The sequence below is a fragment of the Diadema setosum genome, chromosome 15 (genome assembly GCF_964275005.1).
Source record: "Diadema setosum chromosome 15, eeDiaSeto1, whole genome shotgun sequence".
NCBI lineage: Eukaryota > Metazoa > Echinodermata > Echinoidea > Diadematoida > Diadematidae > Diadema > Diadema setosum.
In genome coordinates, this window is record NC_092699.1 from 38,231,800 (window position 1) to 38,256,536 (window position 24,737).

The window sequence follows — 24,737 nt, forward strand, 5'->3', positions numbered from 1 at the left end:
AAAGAAAACTGACGGTCCCATTGATTTCGTTGTAACGGAAGTTGCCTGTAAAAACATGTAGCAAAGATTGGTGTGAAGATTGAAAAAAGATTCGTGAGGTACGTAATGACATCAAGACTGGTTACTCCTATTGTTTTATGAAAATTCAAGTGAATGACATTTCATGACTTTCTTGTTGAAAGTATGATTTTGATGAACTTCTCAGGCTGTTTATGTCACTTTACTCTTTTTTTTTGTGGTTATAAGTCAATTTAAACAGGATTAAATGGCACAGCAACAGCACAGTGATTACATTGTGCGGGAACTCTAATATAATAATACAAAATTACTGTTTAACCATTATGTAAGGTGGGGGGGGGGGGGGAGGCTAAAAAAGCCACCCTCGACATTTTCACCATCATTTTAAACCACATATTTTTTTTTTTCTGTTGATGAAATATCACTTTTTTTTTCACATCTTGTGCACACTTTGAGACCCTACTTGCAAAAACAGGAGTACATTTGCAGAGATATATCAAATTTTCATGTCCAATGTAACCAAAAATTGTATAGTTCCAGTGACTTTTGTGTGTAGGCCTACAATGTACAGGTTTTACAAGAAGTATAAGTTGAATGTTTTTTACAATTTTTTTCTCAGATAATATCCCTTTTGGTAATCATGAACAGAAACAATGAAAAACAAACAAACAAAAACAAACAAAACAAAACAAAGAAGCACATAACAAATTAGAAACAAAGAAATACATGTCAAATTTCTAAAAACCAATAATATACATTAAAAAATTCATTTCGATACGGTAACCTTTTTTTTTTTTTAGTTCACGTAAATTAGTTAGTAGGCCTAAATACACCTTGTACAAGAGTTTGTATTTCCCAAAGATCCCCTCCCGGCCTAAAAAATAATAATAAAAAATAAAACAATAAAAAATAATAATCATGATGATGATGATAAAAAATGATGACAATAATAATAATAATAATAACAAGGAAAAGTAGAAATTACGCGGTGCGTAATATATGTCCCCGCCGGAAGTAGCATTTTGTAACAAAATGTGCAATATCTATATAAAAAATCAAGGTCAAAGGTCAAAGAAGTCAAAGGTCAAAATTCTGTGTAGGAGTTTTGAAGCCCTCACCTAGTGCCATCACATAAAGCAAATGGAATCGAAATTGGGTTAGAAATGGCGAAGGAGTAGCATTTTGTAGCCAATGTACAATATAGGTCAAAAATCAAGGTCAAAGGTCAAAGAAGACAAAGGTCAAAATTCTGTGTAGCAGTTTTGAAGCCCTCACCTAGTGCTATCACATAAAGCAAACGGAATCGAAATCGGGTTAGAAATGGCGAAGGAGTAGCATTTTGTAGCAAAATGCACAATATAGGTAAAAAATCAAGGTCAAAGGTCAAAGAAGTCAAAGGTCAAAATTCTGTGTAGAAGTTTTGAAGCCCTCAACTAGTGCCATCATATAAAGCAAACAGAATCAAAATCGGGTTAGAAATGGTGAAGGAGTAGCATTTTGTAGCAAAATGTACAATATAGGTCAAAAATCAAGGTCAAAGGTCAAAGAAGTCAAAGGTCAAAATTCTGTATTGAAGTTTTGAAGCCCTCACCTAGTGCCATCACATAAAGCAAACGGAATCGAAATCGGGTTAGAAATGGCGAAGGAGTAGCATTTTGTAGCAAAATGTACAATATAGGTCAAAAATCAAGGTCAAAGGTCAAAGAAGACAAAGGTCAAAATTCTGTGTAGCAGTTTTGAAGCCCTCACCTAGTGCTATCACATAAAGCAAACGGAATCGAAATCGGGTTAGAAATGGCGAAGGAGTAGCATTTTGTAGCAAAATGCACAATATAGGTAAAAAATCAAGGTCAAAGGTCAAAGAAGTCAAAGGTCAAAATTCTGTGTAGAAGTTTTGAAGCCCTCAACTAGTGCCATCATATAAAGCAAACAGAATCAAAATCGGGTTAGAAATGGTGAAGGAGTAGCATTTTGTAGCAAAATGTACAATATAGGTCAAAAATCAAGGTCAAAGGTCAAAGAAGTCAAAGGTCAAAATTCTGTATTGAAGTTTTGAAGCCCTCACCTAGTGCCATCACATAAAGCAAACGGAATCGAAATCGGGTTAGAAATGGCGAAGGAGTAGCATTTTGTAGCAAAATGTACAATATAGGTCAAAAATCAAGGTCAAAGGTCAAAGAAGACAAAGGTCAAAATTCTGTGTAGCAGTTTTGAAGCCCTCAACTAGTGCCATCATATAAAGCAAACGGAATCGAAATCGGGTTAGAAATGGTGAAGGAGTAGCATTTTGTAGCAAAATGTACAATATAGGTCAAAAATCAAGGTCAAAGGTCAAAGAAGTCAAAGGTCAAAATTCTGTATTGAAGTTTTGAAGCCCTCACCTAGTGCCATCACATAAAGCAAACGGAATCGAAATCGGGTTAGAAATGGCGAAGGAGTAGCATTTTGTAGCAAAATGTACAATATAGGTCAAAGGTCAAGGTCAAAGGTTACAACTGAAATTCTGTGTAGAAGTTTTAAAGCTCCCATGAAGTGCTATCATATAAAGCAAACAGAATCAAAATTGGCTCATAAATGACAGAGAAGTAGCAAATTGAACATTTTGATCACACACGGACGCACACACGGACGGATGGACGGACGGACGGACGGACGCACAGACACACACACGTACAGAGCCCGTTTCATAGTCCCCTGCTCGAACTCGTTCGGCGGGGACAATAATAGTAGTAGTAATAATAATAATAATAATAATAATAATAATGATAAAAAAACACAGGAAATTCACTGTAGTGTTTTGGGTACATGTACATCATAACTATTATTATTTTCACTATAATTTGTATGTTCAGTTGAGCAGCAACATCAACATCATGTCATGGACTTTGGAAAGTTCTACCACTCCTCTGTATCTCACTAGCCTCTATCAAGGAACAACATACTCTAAATCAATGTATACACTGCAGGTCAAAGGCATCAGTCAATCCAAAACTTTATTAATACAACAAAACCTACAGGATGTAGCAACAGAACCAAAAAAAAAAAAAAAAAAAATTAAACATTTTTCTGACACAGTGTATAAACAAAGAAAATTAAACATCCATTTTTTCAATTTGAGAAAGAAATTGTCCACTGTTTCACACTGAGGTTAACTTAGCTTGTAAACACTGATTGGACACTGAGGTTATTAACATTGGTACTGTATCACGTTCAGATTTTTCTATGCATAATAATTCATGAGTTCTTCAGCAAACGTCTGACAAGAATTTCAATTATTTCATGGAAAAACTATTAATTGACAGCACTCCCCTGAAGGAAGAGAGAGAGAGAGGAAAAAATATGGTGCAAGGTTAAAATTCAAGAACATCATGCTTTCTTGGAAAAACTTGTTCCACATATATTCAGTAAACTACAAGGGATTATGCCTTAAAGGAGACCTCCGGATGATTTTCAAATTTGTACATTTGAACAGCTATAACATAGTTATACTGAGGACAGAGTTTCAGAATTTGTGATAATTGTGATAAAGAATAAGAATATTTTGAAAATTTAGAACAAATTTCAATGAACAAGGATGATGACATGGCAGAGTCACCAAAAGAATGCATGAGTTGGGGCTCAAGGAAGCAGAACAAAAGATGAAGGCATGCATAGATTGAATACACAGGTGAACTCGCAAGTAAGCGGTATTGTAATGGAATTACACTGCTACATTTCTGGAATATGTGAACCTCCTATGTCATCATCCTTGTTCAGTGTAATTTGCTTAAGTTTTTTTCAAAGTATTGTTTCTCTACTCAAGAACCATAATAAATTCCACAAATCTATACATGGAGTTGTCGGTTTATGTACTACATGATATGAAATTATGAAAATCGTCTGGAATGTCCCTTTAACATTACAGGGGTATCTCATTACAATGAAGTCATTGAGTATGGCTGACTTACTTGCACCTATTTACATTTGAACCCTCATTATATTCATACACTTGGAACACGTCTACAAATGAACACTGTATGAAATGATCTGCTATGACAGGAGTAGCTTCCAGAGTTAGCTGCCAAAGAGATTACTTCATCAAGTATTCCATACAGAGCAATACTGAAGAACAGGAAAACAGAAAATGTGATGGGAAACTGCTATGGATATTCTTTCAACAACAAAAATTTTTTATTTTTGATACATATTTCTAATGTTTTAGATTTTGATAATCAGGTCTCAAGCAGGACCATCCTTTCACTATATTCTTATTCACTAGGCCAACTGGAGTCCATACACTGTAAAAGTGGATATCTTCGCGCGACTAATTTTTCGCGCTTGGCCAGGTAGAAGAGTTTCGTGTGTTTTTAATTCCGGGGGATCAAGATATCAGCTCTTGGTACATATGGCACGCAAAAAATGTTCACATGCTTTTATTTTCGCGCTAGCTTGTGGTTGGGCATTTAGAAAATTTCAACATGGCGAATGTTTCCACTTTTACAGTAGCATGTAACACACATGAATGCGGGCTGGTCACTGGCGTTAGCCACACACTGGAAACACACAGTGATAAGGCTGACATATTAAAGGACAAGTCCGCCTTCATATACATAAGGATTGAGAGAATGCAGCAATATTAGTAGAACACATCAGTGAAAGCTTGAGGAAAATTGGACAATCCGTTCAAAAGTTACGAATATTTTAAGTACTAGTATCTGCGCAGTCACTGCTGGAAGAGAAGCCTACTACAGTGTATGATGTCACATGCGTACAACTATATAAGGAAAATAAAAAGAGAATTTCACAAAACTTTACTTTTTGAATAAAGTGCACATTTCTTCGACTTGCTACTGACGTATGTTAAGGGTAATATTATTCCCCCTGTCTTCTGAAAGAGAGAAGTCGAGTGTTCTTTTGTTATGCGAGAAAAATGGAAATATGTTGAATTTTCCTTATTCTTTTTTTATATCGTTGTACTCATGTGACATCACAAGCTATAGTAGTTTTTTCATCCAGCCGCGACTGTGCAGAAACTTAAAAAATTCATAACTTTCTAATGGATTGTCCGATTTTGCTCAAACTCTCACTGATGTGTTCTACTAACATTGCTGCATTCACTCAACCCACATGTCTATGAAGGTGAACTTGTCCTTTAAAAGAGTGATTAGTCTACAGCAGTTTGCTGGTTTTGACAGAGCACATGATTTTCCCCTCTGTTTTGTTCAGGGTAAAAGGTCAGTTGTCACCTGACGATTTACCATATCAATTGCAGATTCTCCTGGTATCTGACCTCACTATAATAAGGCTCTCCTGTATACATTTCAGGAAACACATGAACCTTAAATGCCAGCACTGCTCTCATATGACTCAAATTCAGCATGAATCATAACAGTAGACAGAAAAAAGCAAAGAGGAGGTCATCATCAAAAAGTGTTTGCAGGCGATTTCTCAGAACTCAGCGGCTACTTCAGAACCAAAAACAATTTCAAAATGAAAGGAGAGTATTTTGAACTTCAGCTGCAGGTTTTGGTGAGACAACTCAATTGTGTAGAGAAAGAACAAAATTATCATCAACCCTCTACAATATAATATAATACAAACAAACACAAAATGTTGATAAGAGTCATTAAAATGTGACCTCAGTAATGAAATATCATACACATTCAGTGCAATTAGTCTCCTATATTTCTTTCATGTAAAAACATGAAAACATAGGAATATATATAACGGAATGTAGCACAAACAATACCTCTTGTGGTCTGTGGAATAGAGGCATAAAAGTGTGTTTATATCTATGCATCATGGTACAACGATATAGACCAATCACATTTTTACATATTGTGCTTTATTTTTGATCAAATGTCTTTGAATACAATCAAATATATTACACTGTATCCATCAGCTTTATGGCGACCGAGGAGGGCATCCTTCATACATTATCAAGAAAATCAATACGATTATACAATCAACCTCGCATACCTTGATGTCAGAATATCACCTATCTTGAAGGCAATATGTATGTCCCAGTTTTTCCTTTTGTATTTCCTTTTCTGAATAATGGGAAAGTTGAAGTAATTTATACTTGAAGTTTGTTTATCTTGATGGGAAATCCCCAGTCCCATCTTTATTCAACTTACTGTCTTATCCCCCACGTTACTCAACAAAAAATTCTTACATTGCTTAGCTATACAGTCTCAGACGAACAATTCAAGTTCGTGCGTCAAAGATATCATCGCAAAACTTCTTCCCTTTTTTTTTAACGTTTGATCATAAAAACTTCAGGGTCAGCATGGTCTTGCATCCAACGTACGTAACACACTGAATGTAAGAAAAAAATACAAGAGTTATCACAGCGCCATTCTGTACTGACTCCTTGTAAAAATACTGTACCCCTTTACCTACACACACATAAACAGTATTCATGTGGCCATGTCGTGTTACTGGCAGCACATTGCACTGCTAAGAGGGTGTATTTTCTCTCTTCCCCACATGACATGAACATGTGAGCAAAATCTAATGTAGACCGTCACAATGTATTATACTTACAAACCCCCACAAGCACATGCAGACACAATTCAGAATGAATATCCCTAACTATACACAGTCCTGTCGCTGTGATGTACAGAAGTCACCACAGGCTGTGCTTTACATGGTGTCTGGTTGGACTAGAATATCCTGCAACTCTCCTATTGGTTTTCTTCTGATTTTCTGTTTGTTTATGAAGGAATCCAAGTCTTTTAATAAAAAAAAAAAAGAAGAGCATTGAAAGAAAGATGGCCTATTTCCATTCTTCTTATTAACATTCTAATGGTAATCAATTTTGCAAATATGACAAGCAGGCAAACAGTTGGCATTACACACATTATTTTTAACATTAATTAACAATGTCCAAAGTAGGATAAGTTAAGGCAAATTTGATGCAAGCGGACCACAGACTTTGCTCAAATCAAACTGTTTTTGTTCAGTCCTAACTGCTTTGAGGTAAGCGAGATTGACTGCTGTATAATCTACTGCAAAACTTTTCTTCCCTTGTGTGAGGAGCACGCCAGTCTATTTGTGCGATACAGCATGTCATTTTCAACACAGTTGGAGGTGGTGTGCAAGTTGGCACATCATGTAAGTCATGATGTGATTCATTTAGCCAATGAATCATCAAATCAGGTTCCAGTGAGCATCCAGTGAGGCAAAAGGGGTTTACAAACCTCATGGAATTTACATCCTGTATCATAAATAAATTGTGGAAAGCAGTAAAGAAATTGTTTCAGAAATAACACTTTACAAAAACAAAAAGTGATGGATATAATACTGATAGGATACTCTATTTACCCCTTTCATGCACAAGGTTTTAGTGATACTGTTGCATTGTTAATCAACAAAATTACAGGGGCGTGTTTTCCAGACTGTTAGAGTAATTTATAATTTCGCCTATGTCAAATTTTCATCCAGATTACAATAGACTATAAGTCCTATTTCACCAGCTCATCTTCCACAGGAATGTTTTCTGATGCTGTCTCCTCTACATCTTCAACCACCAGCATCATGTGCTCCCCATCACCCTCCTGAATGGAACTGTCTGCCATCACCATGGAGACAGTTTGAGTTGTGCCAGTCCCCTCCTCACCAGCGGAGGTTGCTATGGCGATCTTGTCTCCCTGAGCCTCAGTGGGATCCTCAGCAGTGGTGATGATCATGTTGCCATCGCTGTCTAGAGTGCCGCCTTCAGCTCGCTGCAGGGCGATCTGCTGTGCCTCGCCTGATGTGATGGCAGTGACTGATCCGTCAGGTTGGGTGGCAAGGTTTACCACTACGATGCTGGTCTCTCCATTTTCATCCTGCAATGTTGCTTGCATGGTGGACATGCCATCCTCACCAGAAGGATGTAGTATCACCTGCACAGTACAAAGAGACACTTTTACATTCATACACTGCATTGTATCTATGGGTATTCACACCCATGTTGTCCTCAAAACATGACTGGGAAACAAATAACAAGCACTCTACCTAACAAACATAGCAATGCAGCAATATTTTGATATCACATTAATTATCTGTAAAAGCAGGAAATGTTTACCACTTGATGGAGCAATAAAATTCAGATTGCTGATTTTATTCTACATTATCCTGGTGGAATTAGGGAGAATGCCCTGAAGATCAAATGCTCTTGTATTATATGTAACCTGAATGAGGACAAAGTACTAGAATGTGTCTAACAGACAATCAAACAGATTTATGAGTCCATGGTGTCCTTACCTGAGCATTCTCTGCAGCCAGCTGCTGCAGCACCAGGGCTGCCTGTTCACTGGTGGCTCCCTCCATGGTGATCTGTGTCCCTCCCATACTCTCCTGGATCAGTGCCTCAGCCTGCTCACTGGCTGCCTGTAGAAGGATCTGGGTGGCTTCAGGCAGCGGCTCTGACACCGTCCCACTGTCTGAGGCAGCCTGGACCTGAGCCACTGCTTCCTGCATGGCTGCTGAGGCTGAGTTTGTGGCAAAAGTCGTCCCGTCTGGGAATTGAAGTAGCTGGGTACCTTGGATCTCATTGGACATAGCCTACTCAGAGACATACAGGATAGGAGAATGGGAGTGAGAAAGAGAGGGAGAAGAAGCAGAAGACATGAGAACAAGGGAACAAAAAAAAAAAAAAAAAAGGGGGGGGGGGGGTTAAAATGACATTTATCCTGTTGACGAGGATGGACTGATTTTGCTTTAACACAAATTTCCCATAGACACCTGCCTGAGTATTCTTGGGAGTTGTCTTCACTGATTGTCACTGAGTACTACTGTTAACTGCTTTCCAAGAGTGAAAATTTGAGCATGGGACTATCAGGATAAGGAAGCAGTTTACAAGTTTTATAGCATGTTGATATATGAAGAGTTTGTTTGCAAAAACCGATAAGTCCATATTTGCCAAATGGAGATATTTGCGATTAAAGGTTGAGAAAAATCAAGAGAATAATAAAAAAAAAATTGCTTCTTTTGACCATAACTTCAAAAATGTACCTTTATACGTAGTGACCAATATATCATTTAAAAGGTATTATTTTGTACTGTATGACAGAGACCGTACTTCAAAATCTTCAAAAATGGACTTATCGGTTTTTGCAAACAAACTCTTCATATATTCCCAACTCTTGACAGGGACAGCACCATTTTCAAAATGCATGTGTGTTAGAGAATACTTTTTCATCCAAGTGAATATCATTCTAGGCGTAAATTTTTACCTTTGACCGCTTATGACCAGTACACACGACTGCTCATTGCTGAAATGCATGACCATACTAGCTTGCTGTAATCACACTCACTGATGTAACAACAGCATACTTTAGCAGAGCACACTCAATCAGTTACAAGCGCACACTGAATCACTTTATTTATTGTAAACAATTTGTAAGTTTGCATTCAGTGTGTTTGAAACATTCTGTCGGACATACAGTTGAACCTCTCGTATCCGGACAAGTCGGGACCGGGGCTCATCCGGATAAGGGATTTGGCCGGATACGGGAGACTCAAGGCTTATACATGTACATAACATACAAATGTACTGATGTAGCCCATTGTAGTACCACATGATACTGCAACCTTTTCATTGTTACATTTGGGGATGTTTGGGGATGTTGAAATGTCTGAAGGTAAGCAATTTGGAAGGAAATTTGATGTAATGTATGTTAATCATGTTGGAAGTAATGTAATTCATGTGTGTTTGGGTAGGAGTTGTCAAGGAGATGGGAATCCCCCTTTCCTCCCGTAATTATTTTTAAAAAAATCACGGCGAGATTGCGTCCGTATAATAGAGAGATCCGGATAAAGGGAGACTGGATAACAGAGGTTCAACTGTATTGGCTTTTGAATGAGTTCTACACGTAGCTGACTGGTATTTACCCATACAGGTAAGATAAAAATGAAAAGTAGTTCATAAAACCATTTTATAAAACAAGTTTTGCACAAGTTTACATTTGTAATGCCAGTGGAGATGCAGTTCACTTGCGAGTATTCACATTGTCGTGCAACATGCATAACCTACAGCTGCACCTCATGCATGTTACACCCTGGTAAATACCCTGCATCTGCATCTCCACTAACACACATTCACCTGTGCATTATTTTTATGATAACGAGTTGTTACATGTCTTCACTTTTTTTTTTCTCTCTGAAGAATCTTAAAAATGGCAACAATGAACACAGACATTACCATCACTCCCTGTCTGAAGCACATATTGTTCTGATTACTGTGATACTGAGTCAGCATCTTGCCAAACATACAGATGGACATGGACCTTTAGTGATTTCTCTTAAGTTCTCTTTACAGAAATATGTCTGTCACTGAAATAACGGAGAGATCCCATAGGTCAAGAAAGGTAATGCCACTCACCTGTTGAGCAGCTTGCCGAACAATGTCTCCAGCCACTGTGGTATGAATAACATGTGATTCATCAACTGCCATCTCAACTGGAACCTGTGGTGGTAAAAAAAAAAAAAAAGGAAAAAAAATGACCATGATATCAATAATGAATGTAGGCCTACGTTAGTCTTCTTGAGGCTGCGTTCACATAGAAGTATACATATTCGGGTATTCGGTGCTCGTTTTCGAGGGCACGTGAATAGCTTGAATCGAACGATAGGATTTCCTAACACCGGTTCACATAAGAGGGCACTATTCGAAAGTACTGAATAGCTGCGAATAGTATAGCATAGTGGGAATCGAGCTTGTTCGATTTTCTTGCAGCGTATACCGTCTCTCGTTTGTAGAATCATGACAATATTGGTCTGGATTTGCCCTTTAGCAAAAATAAGCATGTAGGCTGACATTCTGATGCAGTTTAGAAATTGTTAATAAGATTTGCTGGGATGTAGGAGGAAGAAATCCTCACTGCATGGGATGGTGAGTTGACGGTGCGGGTGATGGTGTACTGGGTGCCCGAATAGCGAATAGCGAATAGTGAATAGCGAATACCGAATACCGTATACTTCTATGTGAACGCAGCCTAACAGTCTCTAGATGTAAGATATCCACTGCTGATAAATATCACTCTGACCTCTGACCCCTGACCATTGACCCCTAACTGCCACATTCACTTGTGGCATGCTTTGAAAGTCTAGGCCAGGATCTGAATTATATCACTTCAGCCCACAGTTGACCTAAATACATCTTCAATGGCTTGTATCCGTTATCCTTTATTGACCTGATTCACTTGTAGAGCACATAACTAAAAAATGCCATCACAGCCAGCTAATTCAAACCAGCCAATGACTAGCAAGCTAACTGCTTCGATCTCCACATTTTTTTTTTTCTCACACCTACCTGATAAAATGTATGTGAATACACAATAACAAACAAACAAACAAAATGTTATGCTTGGCTGCAGCAAAAAATGACATTTTGTGACATCTTTATTTTCTTCTAATGTTCAGCTCATTCATGCATGTAAAAACTGTTGTCACAGAGTATCCACAAAGATGAAGAAAGACCAAAACTTTCCTGCACTGCATACCAAGCTACGGTACTAAAGTGGCAATAGAAGTTCATGGCATTTCTTTAAATTTTGGGTCATTTGCAGTCAGCTGAGATGACATTCTGTGCACGAAGCAAAGAAAACAAATAAGCATTCATCTATAAACATCCATACAAGCATACCAAAAAAAAAAAGCCAATGCACTTTGTCACAAATCAGAAGTGTAATGCAGTAACACATGGACTCATAGATGTTAATATCACAACTTTCTCTATGCGCTAGCATGTACTGAAAGAAATGTCATCTTTAGTGAGACTGTACAACCCTCACAACAATGTGCATGCATCAACTCACTAGCTTATACATGATGTATTGAGCTCACACATGTGACATAGACAAGAGTTTTCAGAGACACTATATGTGTACAAGAGAACAAAGAAGACTCACATTTTGCAGGTTGTCGAGAGCAATGAGTGCTTCGGCTGTCATGTCGCCCTCTGCTAGCGTTGGATCTGGCTCAATGGAGACCACAACATTTTGCCCTTGAATTTTAACAGGCTTTTCCATTGGCCAAGGAACCTGGAATAACAACCACAATATTTCATTTACATGAGATACACTTTTGATGGAGAATTTGGCTTATGGGAGACAAGGACACTGGCTGACAGAATAATCATTACCAGTAACATAAAGTACAATCATACAATGTAGATGTAACATGGACAATCTCTGTCTGATGAACAGGTTTTTGGTATTTTTGGTAAAATCAGGATTTCCGTGGTAAAATCAGGATTTCCCTGTCACAAAGGGTAACCATACAGATAACAGAATGCCATATGCATATATCTCATAAACTGTACCTCTATTTGAACTTCATTGCATACTTAACAGAAATGACCATGTTATGCTTAGGTGTTACCTTGATTGTGACTGTTTCCTCAATTGGGGGCGCTGTGTCGATTTGCTCTCCTCTCAAAATGTGGCGCTTCTCATGTCCCTTCAAATAATCACTGCGCGTGAAGCAGTTACTACAGTATCGACATCTATACAACTTGGCTCCTGTAACAAGAGTCGGAAAAGGGAGGGGATGATTTTTAGCATTTGTATATGTCACATATTTTTCAGTCAGAGTTCAAGTGGTTAAGTTGTGAAGATAGACTGGAAATGCAGCAAACTTGACTACCATTCCTGAAAAGTGCATGGGAAAACGTGTTTAAAGAAAATCCCTGCAGTCCTGTGTGGAATAAGTACTATTCTTCGTGCAGAGTTTTTGTTTACAATTCTTTCTCATTATGGTGGATATTTGGCTGAAAACATCTTTTCCACTTTATGATAATTCCACTTCCATTACCAGATATTTAACAGTACAAGTCAATATCTTGTTGTAAATTAATGTTTCTTGTACATTGATTGTGTTTTTGTTTACACAGTTTGGGGTAAGATGAGCATTATAGCATAAACCTGGCCAATATTCTCATGTCAGTGGTAAATTATTCATCCATAAAATCCAATGTCCCAAGAGAGTGATATGTTGTTGAGTTGTTGGCAATAGAATAAATCACCTCAAAGTGTCACTTGTTTGAAAGATGATGATGTCATGACAACATTGACACAGCATTGGGCATTAATTTCTCCTACCCTGTAAATAAACTCTATTATGCTGACAATACTTCAAAACATTACTTGGTTGTAAAATTGGAGTGGGACCAGGCAATCAGAACTATTTCAATGCTGCTATTATCCACTTACTATCCTAAGTGTGGCCAGACTTGGAGTTTGTGAAAGCGATCCCAAAATAATGTGGATTATTCTCAAGGTGCCGTCTAAAGGTCATCTCTTTCCCGTATACATTATCATGGTGGTGTGTGCAGTTGCCATCATGATTATTTGTCTTCTTCAGGCTAAAAATACACAAAAGGTGAATTATTTTCAGGGTTTGTGAACACCATTTTTATTGAATTGCCTGCAATACTCTTATGTGAATAGTTGGGGAATGTATTTTTGTAAAATGGTTATCAAAAGTCTTACCTGTGTGGTAGATTAAATGCCTCTTGTAGTCAATGACAGCAACAAAACGTTTATTGCATCCTGGTTTGGGACACACATATGGCGCATCGTTGCGATGTTTGCGTTCATGGTAAGATCTTGAGCTGCGTCTGCTGAAGGTAGCTGTACAGAATCGACACTGCAGTTTCTCTTTACCCGCTGGAAGGAAGACAGTTGGAAGGTTACAGTGATAAAAATCATTACAAGATTTTATTTTTTCAGACTCTTTATCCTATCACTCATGAGTTATTTCTACTGAGGACATTAAACATATGGTATGGAAAATTATACACCTTGCTTTGAAATGTACGCTTAGCTAAGCTCATCATTTCATGAATACAATTTCCTTTGCAATAACTCCATGAAATTTTCATGTGAAGGACTATATGAACAAAGACAAGAAAATTCAATAGGCTAGCTAAGCTCAGGTTAATACTGATTATGGATTCTCTTAAAAAATAACTGAGCCACAGGTAGTCAATACACAGACCGTACCATGTTAGCAATCATTGGACAGAAATATTTATACCTTCCTCTCTCTCTTTCTTTTTTTTTTTTTTGGGGGGGGGGGAACAAACATGAATTGTACCACTTCCTCAAACTACAACATTCCTAGGTTTAAGTCAACATGCAACTTAACCCGTTGAGGACGAGTCCCGAGTATACTCGGGCAGGTGTCTATGGGAAATGCGTGTTGTAGCAAAATTAAACTGTCCTCAACGGGTGTGCTCACACACTGTAAATAAAGAACTGCAAGCTCAACTTACAACACACCATATAGATATGAAATAAAGGTATTGACTTCAGCTTATACCACATATGCTATCAAGTCATGAAAGATTGTTAGCATCTTTAAACACAATCAGCCAATAGAGGCAAAGATAGATCGACTTACTATCAGAGTGTGCTTCCAATTTGTGATCCTTTAGCTCAGGTCTGGTTTTAAAGGCTCGCCCACACTCATCACAAAGCTCATTTTTCTCTGTGCTGTGAGTCTTCATGTGTTCACGCAGTCTGCCAATTTTGACCCAAGTTTTGCCGCACACTTCACAAGCAAATGGTCTGTAGAAGATGTTAATACAAAGAAAACTTGGTGACCACACTTACACAACAGCTATCAAATTAAGGACAAAAAGCTGATGGATGTAATGACAGCAGCATTTTGTTCTGAAAACCTCTTATCACCTGGTTCAGCTGCAATCATTCAACTGTAATATGCAGTCAAACAGAATGTTTCTACCTGATATGTTCCCATGCATTCACTATGGTACGAATTCACAAACTTTAGCCTGTGGATTATGGAAATTTTGCCAGCATGACTGTCGGTGACAGCTCAAGTACACCAACAAACGTCCTACAATGAACACGCACTTATACATGCAAGTCAAAAGTACACCCTTATATCTACTTTGCCCTTGTGTTAGTCAGTGGACTAAATTTAAACCATGGATTTGCTTTAAACTACCTTTGTGAACTTGCACAGTCTGCAAGTTGTATATCTACCACAAGTGTGTAGCCTTCATTTACCATTTCCATAAAGTTCATTGATCCTGACCACTGAATAAGGAGATACCTCTCTCTCTCTCTGCATAGGGGAAGTACAATGCAATTCTTAATAACTTCAGTCTATTAGACCACATTACATTATCATTGGACATGCAAAGGAAAGAGGTTAGATTACAGACTCTGCAGTGCAAGAAAAATATGTACACTCATCAAGCATTGTCACTGACCTACACTATGTGAATGGGAGATTTGAGACTTCATAAAACCACTATTATTCAATAAAACCATATCTACTCACTTCTCCAGAGTGTGTCTCAGAGCATAGTGATAGTTGAGGGATGCCACTGATGTGTATGCCTTGCTACAGCCAGTCACTGGACATTTGTAGATGTGGCATGGGTCAAGACCATGGAACTCCTCAAGGTGCCTTGCTCTCTCCTCTGTGGGTCAAGGTACAGGATATATAAGAGACTGACCATTACTATATCATATCACATCATATAACACCTGATGCTTTCTCAGTGGTAAATGTCTGGCAAGACTAATTGAAACAAACATTGAATGCATGACACATAAAGCAAATCCTCCTGTCATACACAATGTACTATAATATTCATTACATAAAACTCTCGAGCTGATTTGTACAAAATTACAAACATACTATATTTCCTATGATAAACATGAGGAAATCACATTCCCTGGTCTGAACAATCATACTCATAGCTTACAATCATTTCAGGCTGTATCAATTCTTCTTGTAAGAATCAATGATTTACCAAGAAATAAATCATACAAAAATAAAACAAAGATGATATTAACTTCAAGTTTCATTTTCCTTTGTAGCCCCATAAAGCTTTGGTCAAGACTTCTGATTTCCAGATGAATGGATAACTCTTTGTTTCCAAGGAAGAAAACACATATCTTCATTCACTGTTGACTGTCTGGAGTATGAAAATGAACATATAGAACTGCATCTAAAGATGTAATGAGATTCACCATCACCATGTGGGCTGATATCTGCTGTATCAACCCTGGTTTAATTTGCAGCAGCCATGACTGTGCTCAGATTGAACGATTCTAGCATGGGATCAGGTTTTATTCTTACAAAAAAGGAGAAAAAAATCAAACTACAATAGCACAGTTTAAATTTATATTTTGTCAATGAGCAGAGGTTATTTTGTATCATGTGATATTAGATGAAAAAAAAAAATGTCACTTGACCACAGCATTACCTCAATAACGTATTCATATATGTATTTATATATATATTTTTTTAAACACAAATTTGAATTGAATTATCACACTTTCTGTTGGTAAACAAAAATAGAATCAACTGAATTGATCTTCTCAAAAATCTGTACTAACATCAAGTCTGCAAATTCTATTCATCAATCAAAAGTGAACCCACTTTAATCTAATAATCATTATATTACAGATATTCCCTCTAAGACTATGACACTTTGGCTTTCAACCTTGACCCTTTGACCTACAAGATATGATGATATACCTTTGGCATCAAATGTCTCCATACAGTCGTCTGCTGTGCACTGGTATCGCTTGTACTGTGGGTGACTCCTAATGGTGTGATTCTCAAGGCCTTGTTCCATGGTGAAAGTCTTCTCACAAAACTTGCACTTTACTTGTACTGGGCCCTTGGGAGGTGGCTCTGAGAAAATTAATCAGAATTTTGGTATAAGCAATCAATTTGACCTGAGACAAGCTACCAGTAGGTAAAGAACACTTTTTGGAAGACAAAATATTTGTTAAAGGACAAGTGGGGAGAAAAGTAAATTAAAACAAGCAGTTCAAATGCTAGTCATGTATCAAAACACAGCATCAGCAGCCTTTCATGTGAAACCAAGAGTTTCTTGTTTCACTATTTTCTTAGAAAAGGGCACAATTATTAGGGTATCAGTGTTGCATAAAATTGAAAGAGTATAGAGAATTTGTCTGGTGTGCGTACTAGAAACAAAATGGGGCAGTTCTAAGTTTTCTGCTTTGTGTATATTCAGAGGAACTGTTGAGTCATCGCTGAGCTGCATGGTCATGTTTAAAGGGTCTCTCATATTTCTCACTATGAAGCTGTGAAACACAGTGTATTCATTTATTTGAACATCTAACATTCAGCTCACTTTTTATAATTTGACGACATGTGAAATTGAGGCATCACTTTGCTATTTAACAATGTAAATACTCAAATTTGTTTAAGGACAAGTTCACCTTCATTAACATAAGGACTGAGAGAATGTAGCAATATTAGTAGAACACATCATTGAAAGTTTGAGGAAAATCGGACAATCCGTTCAAAAGTTATGAATTTTTGAAGTTTTTGTGCAGTCACTGCTGGATGAGAAGACTACTGCAGTGTATGATGTCACATGCATACAACAATATAAGGAAAATATAAAGAGAATTTCACAAAATTTCATCTTTTGAAAAAAGTACACATTCCCTTGACTCGTTACTGACATATATTATGGGTAATATTATTCCCATTGCCTTTAGAAAGAGGCAAGTCAAGTGCTCTTTTATTATGCGAAAAAAAGTGAAAATATGTTGAAATTTCTTTACATTTTCTATACTGTTGTACTCATATGACATCACGAGCCTTAGTAGTCTCCTCATCCTGCGGTTCTAACACAAAAATTTTAAAAATTCATAACTTTTGCATTGATTGTCCAATTTTCCTCAAACTTTCACTGATGTGTTCTACTAATATTGCTGCATTCTCTCAATCCTTATGTTTATGAAGGTGAACTTGTCCTTTAAGTCATAGGAAGAGGGGGAAAAATAAATGTACATGTTGTATGTAGTGCCAAGCAGTATAAACTGAGAAGTAAAACATAATACTGTAAAATGAGGAATGTTTGCGTGCATTTTAATTTCGCGAGCGCCAAGATTCGCGAAAATAAAATGCACGCGAAAGTTTTTGTCTACACTGTATGCATTGCACGCCAGGGGCAATTCGCAAAAAAAAATTTCTTGCCACAAAAGAGGCTGTCGGCTCCAATTCGCGAAAATTTCATGCCGCGAATATATCATGTTTTACAGTACTTGAATGTACAAGAACAAATATGATTAGCACACAGCGTTACGACAGTAATGTCAATATTAATATTTCTGATTGAGTACTATACATTTTAAACCTTGTATCAAAGTGCGATGTTGCCAGTGTTCTACAAAGGTGTGCAGTGGTATACAAAGAATACAGCAAGGCAAAAAGCGAAAAAGAATGTGTTGGTAATCTCACCTGTATTGTTGGCTTTTCTGACATGCCTCTCAAGGTGGATGGGTGACCTAAAGGCTCGCTTACAGACATCACATCGGAACTTTTCAGACATAGTCTGCTCACGTTTAGTCATACCAGGATGAGCATCATTGAGGTGGGTTGTGTAGGTCATGAGGAAACGGAAGGCCTCATCACACAGGTTACAGATCAAGTACTGCAGCTTTGGATTTTCATGCTGTTCTCTGTGTAAGTCAAACCATGTCTGTGTTGGGAAGTTATTTGAACAGATCTCACAGTGGAAGGGAAACTTTTCTGGATGTGGTGGAGTTGGGGTGCATTCTGGTGCTGGGGGTACTGCCTGCCGTGCCAACCTCGATGGGAAGTCCTCATCGTCATCGTAGCGTCGCTTCTTGCGCCTGCGACCACGTTTCTTCCTTGGGATGGGTGGCCTTCCATCCTTGCGAGGGCGTCCTCTTGGTCTTTTCACTCCAGAAGGCCATGGGTACGGAGGAGGAAGGGCTGGGGCTGGAAGAGGCTCAGGCACCATCTCATCTCCTTCCTTTCCATCATCAAGAATGCTGGAGCTTGTTTTAGTGCCCTCTACCCTCCCTACATCTAGCATGCTCTCATCAAGTCCCTGCATCTCTGTTGACTGCTGAAAGCCCTCAGCATCCATAGACTCCTCTGTGGTGGTAATTCCACCTTCTTTTTCCTCTTCCTCTTCTTCCTCCTCCTCGTCTTCATCATCATCAAGTTTCTCACCAGCCACCTCCTTTACAACACCACACTGTCTTCTGTGCTTCATGAAGAGAACTGATGACACAAATTTTTGCCCACAAACAACACACTTTCTGCTCCTACCAGCGCTAAGGCCACTCTCCGCAAGTTCATTTGCCATTTTTTCCTGTCAAGAAAGAAATATAGATTTAAAGGATGAATTAAATAGAAGTTTTTTCTTTGTTTGTTTGTTTTTTTAGAAATCAGAGTTCAGACTCTGTGCTGCTACTGTATATATATGAACATGAAGCACAATGTAAATGCCATCATATACTTCAAATCATGCAAATCAAGTGTAAAAGTTGATGTCTGATGTTCTCACAAACTGTTATTTAAGTTTTTTGTTACAAATGTGGTTGTCTGTGAAGTATCCATTCCTATCTACAATATCTCAATCATGAAGGTGAATATCCACCTGTTTTGCTTTATCTTCTTCCAGTTTCTTTTTCTTCTCAGCTTCCAGTTCAGCCTGCTGTTCAGGGGTGAGTTTGATCTTCCTTGGCCGACCTCGCCTTCTCTTGTTTGGATCAGGAGGCGGAGGGGGCGGGGCTTCTTCCTGTTTGATCCCAAGTAGTCCATGCTCTTGTCCTTTCTTGACATCTTTGGTGACCTAAAATAGCGAAGGTGACACTTTTATTTTCTCTTTGGAAATCCCATCCTCTGTGTGAAAAACCAAAAAACTTTACAAGATGAAAAAAAAAAAAAAAGTTGTATACTGTGCTGAGAACTCAGTTTTTTGTTTCTTTCTCTTTCTTTCACATTTTCAGTGGTTCAGATTTGTCATATTTCAGAGATCCTATGAATATAGTTCAAATGCTTCAGTGGCACTACACATTCATTTTATGTCTAAAAAAAGGGAAGGTTTGTATGGGTGGTTGACTTTAATGGATAGTTTACAGCTATTTACATGTACATTACAAATCTATACATTGTAGAAGTGACAGCCGGCTGGTGGCTTATCTTCCATTCTAACTTCAATTTGTGATTCTAACTCTAAATTTATGCATACCAAAGTACCGTTTCTCTCTCTTCTTTCGTTCTTTAAAACAACAACAACAAAGTACCGTATTGAATGTGTTCAGACTGGTAAATTGATTTCTCATAAATCCCTACAGGATGATTTTGTTGTTGTCGTCATCATTATCATTAATCATTATTCATGTGACCAACAAAGGCTTTTCTTTACACTGGGAAATATTCTGAAATGTTAAATCATTAATTTCATCTTCATACAATACTGCACCTCAAAATAGAAGACTTTGCCCTGCTGAACAAGCGTTAGCGTCTGCTCCTCTACGTTGGTTGTGATCTTGACAAATCGAAGCCATCCTGGTATGGAGAAATCATTACTCTCCAGTTGGTGCCACTTGTCATCTTCTTGAGAGTATATCTACAGGGCAGACAGACAGACACACAAAAACACAAAGAAAAACCATAACAACAGAACATTAATCATAGTATGAACACAATGATCAAACATTAAAGGGATTGTACAGTTTTGGTTGAGACCCAATTTCAGGTTTCTAACATTTATGGGTGAGATAATGAGAAACCTCTTATAAAATATGAAAGAGCATGTAATTCCATGAGGAATTCAGCGTTTATTTGATGAAAATTGGTTTTGAAATGGCTGAGATATCCAAAACAGAGCGATTCTAATAAGTGTGGGACCCACACTTTATTACGATCACTTTGTTTTACTTTGTTTTTGGATGTTTCAGTCATACCAAACCCGATTTTCATCAAATAAACTTTGAATTCCTCTTAAAATGGTATGCTCTGTACTATATCATAACTGTTTTCTTGGTATCTCGCAAAAAGTTAAAAGCCCAATTCTCATCTCCACCAATACTGTACCATCCCTTTAAGGGAAGATGTGGAAAATCTGATTACTCTTCTTGATTGATAAGACTGAGCGCTTTTCCTTTATTACAAGGTGGACTTCAGTAATGCATGTTGAATCTCTCTGATGAAGGGTAGACTTCATAACACAACTTGAAGGACTAACTACCTAATTAATCTAAGGTGTCCAAAAATGGCAAGACAAAACTCAAGCAATGACAGTTTGTCCTACATGATAGATTTTCTTTTTCTATTTTTACATCATTTTTTTTTTTTTCAAATACAATGTAGTTTCTTCTGTTTCAAAACCCAGTCAAAAGGAATAAAAATTACCCGATCTGGTTATGGTGAAGTCTACACAAGACGCTCTGGCTAAATTATACTCGAATGAACCAGGAAAAAAATTAAAAAACACACTAAAATCTTTTATTACGACCACTTTGTTTTTGGATATCTCAGCCATTTCAAAACCTATTTTCATCAAATAAACTTTCAATTACCGGTACTTGTTGAATTTGATGTTCTTTTATATTTGAAACAAATGGTTTCTAATCATGGTATCTCACAAAAAGTCAAAACCTGAATCCCTACCTCAACTAAAACTACCAGGTACCGGTACCGGGTATGACATCCCTTTACATTTGATTAAAGTGAAAATATGAGGATGACTGCTCTTTCTAGTGATGGCATACATCTGTACATATTACTTGCACTATGCAGTATGATTTGAATAATCACAGACTGTTCTACGAATTCAGTCGGTGTGCTTTACCTTCCACTGGCCCATTTCCACCTCTTCTTCTGCACCAATATCAGAGAGTTTGCCCTTGAAAGGTCCATAGCGATGGCCTTGACTCAACTCCTGCCTGGCATAAACTTTCACACTGGCTTCTAAAGTGTGATACAAGAAAGAATAAATTGTGTGTGGTTCAGAAAATCAAGGGAAAAACCTACAACAATGCCTATTATGCCATATGTGGTACTCTCATAGCTACACGTGTAGTGTATGGTGTACTGGTACAGTGTATACACATTCTGTGTACACTAGTATGAGCACTGGTGAACAGGAAATGACTCTCATGAATGTTCATTGGCAGAGCTACCAAGTCTCACGCATTCTGCGCGAGACTCGTGCATTTGGGGTCTAGCTGTCTCATGATCTCACGCATGACACCTGTTTTTCTCACGCATCGGGACCATTATGGATAGCTCAAAGGAATAAAGTGATAGTTGCAATTGCAAGGTACATTTTCCCTTTTTCTTTCAAAATAAGTAAAAAAGTAATCATGGTAATAAGTATGCACCGGATCGCACCATTAAGAGCTAAAAACTGAAAAAGCTCCCTGCCGTGAGAGGGGGGTCACCCCCCCCCCCCCCCACCCTCGCTCATGCGATACGTCGAGTCATGAAAATCTCACTCATTAAAATTTTTTGAACTTGGCATCTCTGTGTTGGTCCCCGGTTCTACTAGCTCAAAAGATCCTAAACTCATGTACTGTGCAGAGCTACCAAGTCTCACGCATTCTGCGCGAGACTCCAGCATTTAGGGTCTGTCTCACGATCTCACGCATGGCACCCATTTTTCTCACGCATCAGGTGAAGTCCACAACTTGGGCCAAAATTTAGGAGCATGACAAGTAGCTCAAAGGATTAAAGTGATAGTTGCAATTGAAGGTATATTTCCCTTTTGTCTTTCAAAATAAGTAGAAAATAGTTACTCAAGTATGCACCAGATCCTAATAATTAAAAAAAAAAGCTCCCTACCGTGGGAGGGGGGATACCCCCTATTCAAGCGCATGCATGCGAGCGCCGAGACGCCGAGTCCTGAAAATCTCACTCATAAAATTTTTTTTGAACTTGGCATCACTGTATGAAGAAATTGAAAATTACACAGTATAGTAAGGGTACTAGGTCTCGCGCAGGGACTTAATGATCGCGCATAGCGTAACTGCGTATAGCAAGCAACATTACGCGTAGGACTAAGCGCAAAATTTGCCGATACACCCATGGAATAAAAATACCTGACAACCGCTAAACATGAGAAGAAAGCAGGTAAGAAATTTTGATTTCAAACAAATTTTTCACTAAATTTCCAATTTTTTGGAACAAATTTTTCACTAAATTTCCAATTTTTTACCTTATAATTTACCTACCTTAGCTTAAAATCTTTTTTTAAAGGATGTTGTAGCCTAGACGTGTCGTCTCGCTTGTCTCGTTCGTATGATCGTAACCGATAGAATTCGTAATTTGTTCGATCGATCGTTGATAATATTCTACGAAAGCCGAAGCACGCTAGAGCCGCAGAGAGGGGCAGACACTTTCACGCATGAAACTACATAGGGCAGCTGCGCGATCTTTACATACCCCGAGAAGGTGAACGCATAAAAAAAAGTCCGACATACAAACGGCGACAGCGCACTACTCCGTCATCGTATCATCAGGAGATTCTGGGAGGTGATTTTTCTGCATTTTCGTGATATTCATTGAGAAATTCAGGTACGATTATGGAATAACTTCTATTATAAGAGCATTTCAAATTTTCGTGCGCGATATCTAGACCCCTCAACCATACATATTTTATGATTGATGTCTACGATTACTACACCTCACTTTGTTATGAACTGCATTATTCACCATGACAGCACAGCATCCACCAAGAGAAAACTGTAAGTGTATATCAGCTTGTATAAACTTCATTGGAGAACACGACTATACACAGCCCTTCCACTGTACAGAACTATCAGAAGTTGTACTTTGCACAGCGTCTGGTCAGGCTATGCCTATGGCATAATTAATGGAAAACTGAGATTTATTAAATAAAAATAGAATTTATCATATTATTTTCAATTTTCTTGCATAATAATAAATGTAAGAACAGCTCACTGTCAGAAAATAGGGGGAATAATATTATTACAATATATTACAAGTTGATGGAGTGTTTACTTTTCAAATAAAGTGTCATTTTGTGGAATTTTCTGATTTCTTTCAGACAAATCTTGTCCTGCAGTGGTGGCATCCCAGATTGTTGTTGCTGCAGTTTTCTCATCCAGTGCACAGCAGTGCCAGTGATGTTCATGGTGCATGCATGGCACTGATTTTTTTTTTTTTTTTTAATTAAAATTCTTAATCTTAACTTTTGAAGGGATTGTCCCATTTTCCTTAATCTTCTCTGATGTGCTGCTTTTACTCAATTAAAATACATGTAACACATTGTATTTCGGATAACATTTTCCAATAAATACCCCTGCAACTAGCAAGTGCAAGAACAAGGAGACCCCGCCCAATGCAATATGGCAAGCAAGGAAGATTTAAAATTTAGTTCACAATGCAACTGCCATAAATTTGCGAATCTGTTCATCGTTCCAACGTATTGTCGACGGACTGGCTCTGCTCTGCATACTCTTCCGACCTCAAGATAAAACGAGACTTACGCCTACCCTAACCATACCCGTTCATTCCCTAACCTAACCGGCCCTAGGCCTAACGTGTTAGTAGCCTAGGGAGTGCGGGGATCGGGAGCCGGCGCCCGCCGCCGCAGGTGCCTCGCTGCAGCGCCCGCGGCGGCGCTGAGCTGCGCAAGGCTGACGAGTGCGAGTGATATCGTGAAACTCACCAGTACGCAATACGCATGCGAACGAGGATGGCGCAAATTAACGGTCCATTATCGATGGAACGAGCCTAAACAATCCCCCTTCCATCCGCAGCGATACTCAAAATTTTGGTTTTAAAATTCAGCCTAAAAGTTGTAGATAAGCCACTTCAATATACCAACATAAAATCGTTAACTACGTAAAGTGTTAAATAAAATTTATTCATAATTTCAGTCAGGAGAAATCTTAATAAAACATACCTCCTGAGGACGCCATCTTCGAATAATGGATTTCCCACAA

At 38.1% G+C, this 24,737-nt stretch overlaps 1 protein-coding gene across 1 annotated transcript; it reads right to left on the reverse strand.

Annotated features, from left to right (window-relative positions):
* Positions 1 to 5,083: 5,083 nt before the first annotated feature.
* Positions 5,084 to 24,713, reverse strand: LOC140238439 (uncharacterized). The gene is made up of 14 exons (XM_072318343.1): positions 24,698 to 24,713; positions 21,620 to 21,738; positions 20,249 to 20,395; positions 19,421 to 19,615; positions 18,250 to 19,132; positions 16,507 to 16,665; positions 15,298 to 15,439; positions 14,389 to 14,555; positions 13,476 to 13,652; positions 12,367 to 12,506; positions 11,895 to 12,026; positions 10,367 to 10,450; positions 8,248 to 8,547; positions 5,084 to 7,886 (listed from the first exon to the last, which is right to left on the reverse strand). Exons 1-14 carry the CDS (start codon positions 24,711 to 24,713, stop codon positions 7,464 to 7,466), a joined length of 3,084 nt encoding a protein of 1,027 aa, XP_072174444.1. The 3' UTR covers positions 5,084 to 7,463.
* Between the last annotated feature and the right edge of the window lie 24 nt (positions 24,714 to 24,737).

What these genes read in the sequence shown, in the direction of transcription:
- LOC140238439 (XM_072318343.1), bottom strand. An exon ending in GCATTTAATCTACCACACAG is followed by an intron (nt 12,507 to 13,475) that starts GTAAGACTTTTG and finishes CTCTTGTTACAG; the next exon opens with GAGCCAAGTTGTATAGATGT. An exon ending in CTCTCGACAACCTGCAAAAT is followed by an intron (nt 10,451 to 11,894) that starts GTGAGTCTTCTT and finishes TTACCACCACAG; the next exon opens with GTTCCAGTTGAGATGGCAGT.